The sequence below is a fragment of the Electrona antarctica genome (assembly GCF_951216825.1).
Source record: "Electrona antarctica genome assembly, chromosome: 17".
In the NCBI taxonomy this organism is placed as follows: Eukaryota; Metazoa; Chordata; class Actinopteri; order Myctophiformes; family Myctophidae; genus Electrona; species Electrona antarctica.
The window spans coordinates 1,430,823-1,441,226 of record NC_136798.1 but is presented as its reverse complement, the minus strand read 5'-3'; the positions used below and the strand labels follow the sequence as shown (position 1 = coordinate 1,441,226).

At 44.8% G+C, this 10,404-nt stretch overlaps 1 protein-coding gene across 1 annotated transcript; it reads left to right on the top strand.

The window, feature by feature from the left end:
- Positions 1–1,730: 1,730 nt before the first annotated feature.
- Positions 1,731–8,674, top strand: clec11a (C-type lectin domain containing 11A; the record flags this gene model as incomplete). Its single annotated transcript, XM_079526066.1, has 5 exons — positions 1,731–1,891; positions 4,123–4,237; positions 5,011–5,118; positions 7,433–7,516; positions 8,262–8,674. The coding sequence occupies exons 1-5, from the start codon at positions 1,799–1,801 to the stop codon at positions 8,672–8,674; spliced, it is 813 nt and encodes a 270-aa protein (XP_079382192.1). The 5' UTR covers positions 1,731–1,798.
- Positions 8,675–10,404: the final 1,730 nt, after the last annotated feature.

Here is a 10,404-nt window from a genome sequence, read left to right as displayed (position 1 = left end):
TGAAAAACTGTAATTCTAGGAGATGTGAAATCATGTAGAATTAAGGTTGTGTCCAGCAGATTCAGGTGGTTATGCTGGGGTTAAAGGTTTAAACATCCACACGTACACTTGGTTAAAGCTCCCAAATAATTGTATTAATGGCGTAACGTTTCAACCAGATATAGGTCTTCATCTTCTTCTGCACAGAGTAACAACTAACAGGTGACTTATCACTACACTTACAATCCAAAATAAATTACGTCCCTGAGGGGAATAACAGGAAACTAAATAACCCAACAACATGAAAGGTTTTAGCTCAGTCCCAATATGCAAACCTGCGAGGAACAGTCTTAAGCCAGAGTGACATTATGTTGTCTGCTACCATCATCACACATCTTAGTAAAGATTAATACAAAATCCCCTCTCCCATTAATAAATTAGAGTGTGGAAAAAGGTTTGGTATTTTAAAAATGGAAAAGTGTTGGAACTCTGTATTCCACAGATGGGACTAAAAATGTAGTCTGGCACCCTTCGTTCCCTGCTGGCCCCACCCAGTTCTCGCTAAACTCTGTCCACATCTTAAGGTCCCTTAAGGTGTGTGCGTGTGCAGTGCTATAGCTCTGGAAAACTCTGGATTCTTGCGGCGGTTTTAACTGGCATACCTCCTGTCCTGGCTGCCTCCTGTTAGCAGATGATCACACACACACACACACACACACACACACACACACACACACACACACACACACACACACACACACACACACACACACACACACACACACACACACACACACACACACACACACACACACACACACACACACACACACACACACACACACACACACACACACACACACACACACACACACTCTCTCTCTAGCTGTGCCCCCAAAGACCCCCGCCCGCCTGTACACACCACAGACCATGCCTTCATTTACAGTGATTTATAAATGTATTCCCACAGGAAAAGGCAAAGCCTGGCATGACAAGTCTAATATGGCCGGGTTATGTGTGAAGTGTGAGTGAGTGAGAGAGAGAGAGAGAGAGAGCGAGAGCGAGAGAGAGAGAGAGAGAGAGAGAGAGAGAGAGAGAGAGAGAGAGAGACAGACATGCTCTGCATGCCTGCTGGCTGCCACCATATAGGCTGGCACCCTGGTGTTAACACAAAGAGTGGAAGTAGGAGGTCATTAGAAGAAAAACAACATGCTTTCCTGTTGTTGGCTTCTGGGGGGGCGGGGGGGGGGGGGGGGGGGCAGAGAGAGAGAGAGAGAGAGAGAGAGAGAGAGAGAGAAGCTGAGAATGTAGTGAATAAAGAAACACTGTGCCAAAGATTCAGGGATGTGCTTTTTTTCAAACTGTTTTCAAGTATTTTCTTTTCCCTCTTTTTTTTTGAGGATGCATGGGTGGGTGAGTGGGTGGCAGGAGGGGGGTGTTGCACTGCAGTGCACAGCTCCCATTTATGTCTAACGTGGTAGATGATGCGACATCCTGCTTCTCTCTCCTTTCTGTGTTTCTGACTCAGACTGTGCTCTAGTCTCTCTCTGGATTGCAAACCAACCTCTGCAAGTGAATGAGAGAGAGAGAGAGACGTACCGGTGGTGTGTGAAAGGAAAGGGGAAAAGAGTGGAGGCCGGAGGGGGTAAGGAGAGGAGGACAGGACAGGAGAGGGACGGAAAAACACACACACAGAGAGAGAGAGGGAGAGAGGGAGGGAGAGAGAGAGACGAGAGAGAGAGAGGGAGAGAGGGAGAGAGAGAGAGGGAGAGAGAGAGAACAGACACAGAATTAAGAGGCAACTGCTATTTGGGAGAAAATGGAAACAGCCGTCAGTCTCATTTCTACTTTGTGCCTGTGTTCTCTGGTTCTCTGCGTCCCCACAGGGACCAACACAGCCACGCCGACACAGGTGAGGACTGTATACGTGTGTCTCTGTGTGTGTGAGTGTTTGTGTGCAATGCATGTGGAAGTGTAGGCCTACAAGTTATAGATATAGCTGCATACTACGCAGTCAACTACTACTTTGTAAGACTTAGGTTACAGAAAATTACACATTACAAAATACTTCACTCATTGTATAGGCCTAAGTGAAGTATATATTTTCAATAAATAAACATGTGCTTTCTCTTTTTCCCTCCAATAATATATTGTCATTGTTTTTTTATCTCAATTGCATCTTGCTTGGCACAGATGAAGATGTAAGTGTCGATGTGATAATGATTACAATAGCACACATCCATCATTTCTGTTACTTTCGTCATGCTTTCAAATTGTTTGCACATCCTGTTTGTGTGTGTGTGTGCGTGCGTGCGTGCGTGCGTGCGTGCGTGCGTGCCTACTGATTCAGTATCTCTTGACAAATGTCCCTGTTATGCTATGAATGTAAAAATCCATCCAAGCAGCATTTGCTGCAGTTCTGAGTGAGTCCTCCTGCATCTGGAAAGACTCACTGTTCTCAGCACTGTATGTGTCAATGTGTCAGATTTGAAGGAAAACTCAACCGTAAAAATGAAATACAGTAGCTTAACACATTAAGACATGCGGCCGATTCTACAAACGTTTTCAAAATCCCAACAGTTTTATGAAAAACCTATGTTTGTATATCAGTGGTGTTCAAAAGCTTTTCATGTCAAGGACCCTCACAATTATGTGTTTATGACCACCAACCTCCCATCTCAAAATATTTTGTTCCAGGGACCTCCAGAAGCAAAGATATGAGTTACAAATGTCCTCTTCAACGCTTAAAAAGAATATATATAAATTTCAAAGATTTGCACAAATTTTTGTTTTTCAAAAATATCAGATCTACCAGCTCGGCTAATTTTCAATAGCTTAAGTATAAGCTATTGAAAATTATACTTTTTACGCTGTAATCTGGACCCCATGACATGATAACACACTGGATATCTGTCTATATTTCTGGTGGGAGAAAAAAGATGGCTCTACCAAATGGACCCTTGTAGAATTGAATAGGCTACAGAGGGTCCATTTGGTTTCAATTTACGCTCTGTTTCACAGTTGTTTCACAACTGTGTCTCACACTGTGAAACGCCTCAAGTATGTTTCACCCCTTGCCTATCTGTGTCTATAAACCTGCACGATTCTCAGCCTTCTATATCCAGTGTTATCATAATTATCTTGCTGTACTGCAGAACATGATGCCACACTAATATTTCACTGTACAACTACTATGAGTGAGTGAATGAGACAAATAAACCCATCTTTAATCTTTCGTTCCGACCAGCTGCCATCTGTTACTATAATGTGGTGGAGAGTTGGTTCTCTAAAATGGATGGTGAGATGATTTAATGTTAGATGTGGGGTTTTTTCTTTCTTTTGAGAAGCTTTGACTCCCTAAAAATGTTTTGTGAGATGTGTTACTTTAATGTAGTTGAGCAGATTTGAATTTTAATGTAGGTTTTGGCAGATTTTGTTGATCTTTTTGTTGAGGCTTTTTAGTCACATGTGTAATTTGTAACTACGTAGGTTTAGGTTATTCGTGTGTTCTCAATCATCGTGATTGTTTTCTCTCCCATGTGTTGCTGCATGACAACCATATTTACCTTAGGCTATAAATAAAGTATATCTACATGTTCCTAGTCCTATACCCAAACCTCTCACCGCTATTAAGGGCCTTTCAAACGGGAAGCGAGGAACGCACACGTTGTTGCCTGGACCAACGAGAGGTCTGCTACAGGTATTCTTCTCAAGAGGGGCGCGACAACGCAAGCGTAAAAAAAAAAGCTAAACAGAATCCAGGTCTGGTGAGTCGCGGGGGCCGTGTGCACGAAACGAGCACCCGCGCAACAATTTCACGGGACCGCGCTCACGTAAATACGCTTGCGTTGTCGCACCGTGACTGCTCCGCACACAAAAACACAGGTCTCATTGAAAATGAACTATAGGCACGTTATATCGCTTCACGTTTGAAAGGCCCTTTAGGCAAACCTCTCATCGCTAGTAGGCATCAGTTTTGTTGCCATGGTAAAGATGATACAGTGGTGGTGGTGATGTTTTTAGATACTACAGCACGAGTACAGTACAGTAGGCTACAGCACCACTCAGTTCAGACAGGTTTGATTTTTAAATGTGTGTGCGTCCTTGTGCGTGCGTGCTTGTGCGTGTGTGCGTGTGCTATAGGCATCTATGGCGGGGATAAAGAAGGCCAGAGGAGACGTTCCAGATGACCTTGCAGAGCCTGAACCTGAACCCACCAGTCCTGTGTCAGACTTTGAGAATACATACAACTACATCTGTAAGTACAACTGTCCCACTTATTACCCACAACAACGGTGGTTTTTAAACTTTTTTTTTTTAATAGTGTGTGCTTATAGAGCTTCGCAGTCCCGCCCCCTTTCATGACGACGCCAGGCCCAGGAAATAATTCCCAATGCATTTTCCCCATAGACATTTCAAAAAGTATTTATTTAAAGACCTTTTAAGCGCCGTACGAAGCCAACTCGAGTCGAGACAACAAACACAATATTTTGGATCAAACAAATAATTACAAAGAAGAAAAACAACAAAAAAAGTGTTGTAACCTGCCGTTTTTTTCTTCTTTCTAATTATTTGTTCAGCCCAAAACATTGTGTTTATTGTCATGATTTGTCACGACAAGAGTTGGCTTTGTCCGCGGCGTAAACGTCTTTAAATAAATACTTTTTGAAAAGTCTATGAGGAAAATGAAGGGGGAAGTATTTTCCGGGTCTCAAGGGGGCGGGACTGCGACGCTCTATTGATCGGTAAACTATGACTTTGATTCCATTTTAACACATTTTTGGGGTACGCCCTGGAACCCCCTCATATCACCCGAGGGTCCCAGCGGGACCACACTTTGATAAACACTGCACGACTCTGTCTACTTCACTCATGTTCTCTCTCTCTCTCTCTCTCTCTCTCTCTCTCTCTCTCTCTCTCTCTCTCTCTCTCTCTCTCTCTCTCTCTCTCTCTCTCTCTCTCTCTCTCTCTCTCTCTCTCTCTCTCTCTCTCTCTCTCTCTCTCTCTCTCTCTCTCTCTCTCTCTCCATAGTGTCCAGACTAGCCAGCATGGACCAAGCCATCCACAAACTGAATGTTGGTCACTACACCTTGGATGTTAAAGTCAGCCAGTTGCTGGACCGCGTCACCCGGATGGACAGTGAGATGATCCCTTCTTTTTTTTACCCTAAAGCTAATAATTCATGTTTCCTTTAGCCAGGAATATTTGTGTTGCTAGTTCTTCCTCCAACAGGTCAGATATTGGTCATGTCAGAACAGTCTCATGACCCATCCTTCCTACGTCATCAACTCCAGCAACGGGAGGGAGAGAAAATCTCAGACAAGCCTCTGATTGGCTGCATGGGCTGTAATGGGAGTCTGTGGTTGGTCACTTCTTATGTCTGTCATGGGCGTTCCTTTAGCACTTTAAAAAAGTTGTGCACCAGGCGTAATCCTTCGACTACTACCAGATTAGCAGCCTAGCCTAGGTGCCCGGACGGCCGGACAAATTTAAAGGGATAGTTCAGATTTTTTTAACTTAAGTTGTATGAAATACTTGCCATTAATATAGTGGTTGCAACTGTATTAATTGATTGCCCGAGTCCCATGGTGGGAGTTCTGCTCTGGTTTTGGTCAATATTAAGTAGTTCCGGTCATTTTGTGGGGGGCACTGTGACTGGGGCCACGCAGTAAAAGTAAATGAATCCACAAAACGAACGTAATTTGTATTGTTGACCTATTTCTAAAATATTAGCGCGACTTTCTTTCAACTTTGACCCCTCTATCACATGGAACTATTTTTTGGGCGTAGTGATATGGACACAAAAAACATAGTTCTGTGTGATAGAGGGGTAAAAAACGGAAGTTGCACTAATATTTTAGAAATAGGTCAACAATACAAATTACGTTAGTTTTGTGGATTAATTTACTTTTACTGCGTGGCCCCCAGTGCCCCCCACAAAATGACCGGAACTACTTGATATTTCACCAAAACCAGAGCAGCACTCCCACCACAGGACTCGGGCAATCAATTAATACAGTTGCAACCACTATATTAATGGCAAGTATTTCATACAACTTAAGTTCAAAAAATCTGAACTATCCCTTTAAGTCCTATAAACTCCTATAGGCTGTAATGTAAACGGAACACCATATGGCAAAAAATCCACACATACTGTAACTAACAAACACAGAAACAAAGTGCTGGTGTGTTTGGAGACTGGTGTCGTATCTGAACGAACAGACACCACTAAACTAGAGTACAGTATACTTCTGATGACCAGTGAGTGACGGCCATGTTTTTATAGTCCACATCCTGTACACAAGAGCCAATCAACAGCAGGGTCCACCTAGTAGTTAGCCACTCACATTCAGACACCACTTTCAGTCAATCAGCCACCCAAGGAACTACACATGATGCATCTCCTGTAGAATTTAAAGATGTGCTACTATCCCTCATAGTCATCAGTGTTATTAGTTGAACGGTGAATAGCTTAACACTATTGTAATGTGTTTGAGTACAGAATGAACAAGTAAGCTGTCTGTCTAGATAAAAAAGGGGTCCAAGGCACTCTGTTCCAGTCAAGTGAAAAAGCCTTTATTTTATGTCATGGCAAAGATCATTAAAAATGGACCAAATGCGTAAACTAAGAACGTAACAGTGGAGTATCTATGTTAACTATACATACTATACTATATAATATATTATACATGTGCACTATAAAGAGCTATGACTACATAAAGTGCAATTCTAGAGCTGTCTACGTAACAAGCTATAAGTCTGTTTAAAATACTATCTAAGTCTACATAATGTGCTATCTAAGGGGCTATCTGTCTGTCCCCCTGTCTGTCTGTCCCCCTGTCCCCCTGTCTGTCCCTCTGTCTGTCCCCCTGTCTGTCTGTCTGTCTGTCCCCGTCTGTCTGTCCCCCTGTCTGTCCCCCTGTCTGTCCGTCCGTCCCCCTGTCTGTCCCCCTGTCTGTCTGTCCCCCTGTCTGTCCCCCTGTCTGTCTGTCCCTCTGTCTGTCCCCCTGTCTGTCTGTCCCCCTGTCTGTCCCCCTGTCTGTCCCCCTGTCTGTCTGTCCCCCTGCCTGTCTGCCCCCCTGCCCCCCTGTCTGTCTGCCCCCCTGTCTGTCTGCCCCCCTGTCTGTCCATCCCCCTGTCTGTCCGTCCCCCTGTCTGTCCGTCCCCCTGTCTGTCTGTCCCCCTGTCTGTCCGTCCCCCTGTCTGTCCCCCTGTCCGTCCCCCTGTCTGTCTGTCCCCCTGTCTGTCTGTCCGTCCCCCTGTCTGTCCGTCCCCCTGTCTGTCCCCCTGTCTGTCTGTCCCCCTGTCTGTCTGTCCCCCTGTCTGTCCGTCTGTCTGTAAGAAACATGACTCAATTATGAACACCTCTAGATTGCTAGGGACATTCAGGAAAATTCCTGATGAAATCCTCATCCTTCTCTCTTTCTGTCACTCCCTGTCACTGCATGTCCAGCTAAAGTGGGGGAGTTGGAGGACAACATCCATGACGTGGAACAGTACAGCAGGGATAATCGCAAGGAACTCGGGAGACTGGAAGGTACCTGAACAGAACTAGTGTCGTCGACTGTTCATTTCCCTGTATTATCCAGGTTGCCTTTTATAGTGTGGAATTGTATTTTGAGGATTATTTTCCTCATACAGTACTGTATGTTTCCTTGTAAGGATTCAGTTATATTAAAAATAAATGTCCGAAGCAGTAAGGTGCCAGTGTAAAAACTAAGAAACGTATTAACCCATTTCGGGGCGGGAACCCCTTTTGGTGTTTTAAGCATTATGTTATACTTTAGCTATTGAAAAATAGCAGATCTACAAGCTCATAGCGCGGCACCGAGTGCCGCGCTATGAGCTTGTAGATCTGCTATTTTTGGAAAAACGTTAAAATGTGGCGCAAATCAGAGCGAACGTTTTGAACTCAAATCTTTGCTTATGGGGGAGTCCCTGGAACAAGATATTTTCAGTTGGGGGTCGGCGGCCAAATACAGATAATTATGGGGGTCCTTGACATGAAAAAGGTTGAGCACCACTGACATAGAAACATAGGGTTTTCAGAAAACTGTGAGGATTTAGAAGCCTTTTTGAGTGGTGCAACCACTCCAAGGATCAGCAATGTCCTAACCTATGTCTGTCCCTCTGTCCCTATGTTTAGAGTACCAACAGGGGGTGCTGTTGCACCACTCACTTCAGACTGACTGTTCTGATTTTTTTCTTTTTAATCGGCCTCAGGTCTAATCGTATTTAATATAACATTTCTCCTCATCTTTCTTCTTCCCCTCCTCCTCCAGGTTGCCAGAAGGGCCACAGGGTCGGCTACAAATGCTACCTGGTTTACCGCGCCTACAAGGACTACGCGGGAGCGTCCCGGAAGTGCCTGGAGCGCGGCGGCCGCATGGCCATGCCCCGCGACCGCCGGGAGCAGGAGGCGCTGGCCGACTACGTCAAGTCCTTCTTCCACCCGGGGAACTGGCCCGTGTGGCTGGGCGTCAACGACCTGCGCTCCGAGGGCCTGTACCTCTTCGATGACGGCACGCGCGTCTCCTACTTCCAGTGGCGCAAGCACTTCCTGTCCAGCCAGCCGGACGGCGGGAAGCGCGAGAACTGCGTGGCGATGTCGTCGGACGACGGCGACTGGTGGGACCACTACTGTGACCGGACCATGAACTACGTCTGCGAGTTTGACGACAGGGTGGCGCTCTAAAAAAATGACTCTCTGAATTTGTTTTTTTTATATGCCTCACAGTGCTCAATCTAAAGGGCCTTTCAAACGTGAAGCGATATAACGCGCCTATAGTTCATTTTCAATGAGACCTGCGTTTTTTGAGCAGAGCACTGGGGAGCTGTCGCGGTGCGACAACGCAAGCGTATTTACGTGAGCGCGGTCCCGTGAATTTGACTCACCAGACCTGGATACTGTTTAGCTTTTTGTTTACGCTTGCGTTGTCGCGCCCCTCTTGAGCAGACCTGGAGGAGACCTGTCGTTGATCCAGGCAACAACGCCTGCGATCCTCGCTTCCCGTTTGAAAGGCTCTTAAGTCTGTTTTTATAGCTCTATGTTAAGATCAAAATGCCTCGGGCCCATTTCCTTCTCCTCAGATGTTGATGTTGATTGTACTTCTGAATATTTATGGCTTTAGCAGCGTATACTTCCCTTTTAAATATTTAAAAATGAGTGGAAATCTTCATACTGAAAGGGAAAGTCATCACCGTGGCTCCCTGGTGGTTCTGTTCAAAGTCTTAACATCTCCCTGGTGGTTGTGTTCAAAGTCTTAACATCTCCCTGGTGGTTCTGTTCAAAGTCTTAACATCTCCCTGGTGGTTCTGTTCAAAGTCTTAACATCTCCCTGGTGGTTCTGTTCAGAGTCTTAACATCTCCCTGGTGGTTCTGTTCAAAGTCTTAACATCTCCCTGGTGGTTCTGTTCAGAGTCTTAACATCTCCCTGGTGGTTCTGTTCAGAGTCTTAACATCTCCCTGGTGGTTCTGTTCAAAGTCTTAACATCTCCCTGGTGGTTCTGTTCAAAGTCTTAACATCTCCCTGGTGGTTCTGTTCAAAGTCTTAACATCTCCCTGGTGGTTCTGTTCAAAGTCTTAACATCTCCCTGGTGGTTCTGTTCAAAGTCTTAACATCTCCCTGGTAAAATTCACTGTAAAGAAATATAGTCCCTAAATGTCTATTCTATTTTTGTTTATTTACTTGGATGGCTTAACGACTACTTTCTGTTCAATTAAGTTTAAAATCCTGTGTCCTTGGAAGAATAATCGTGTTCTTACGGGACAGTGATATGTTCTTAATGTGTATGTATGGTATGTTCTAAAATAACATATTATTGTTAATAATATGTTATTAAATAATATAAGATTGATATCTTAACTATAAATGCAAGTCTCTGTACATCTGTACGTATGTCTATAATCCACGTAACTCGAGAACCGTTCGCCCCACCGACTTCAAATCCGACACACGCGTTCCACACCACCACACAGGGTGTGCAGAGCCCGGTGTCGAGTCGGTCGGACCCACGGTTGTCCAGAACCGCTACAAAAGGCCTGATCTACCCGGGCTCTGGACAGTGTCCATATATATGGAGCTGGCCTGTTCTGACATCATTCCGACGTCTGCATAGACTCCATATTTGGGCATGCCTGACAAAGAACTCCATATATGGGGCATAAAAGGGACACATACATAATATCTGGGTGGGGCATTCATTTCCAACTTGCATCGTTCCAAGTAGGCCAGTGCCCAACGGGCACCGCTCTAGTTCTGTAATCATTTTACTTTAATGAATAACAAGGTAATATTATAATAACATGTTACTATTACACTTTATTACAGTAGTAACTATGAAGCTTACAATCAACTCAAGCACACCAATTATGAAAATGCAGATTGTCTATCATACTGTGTACTGGTAGAGGGCGCTGCAGCT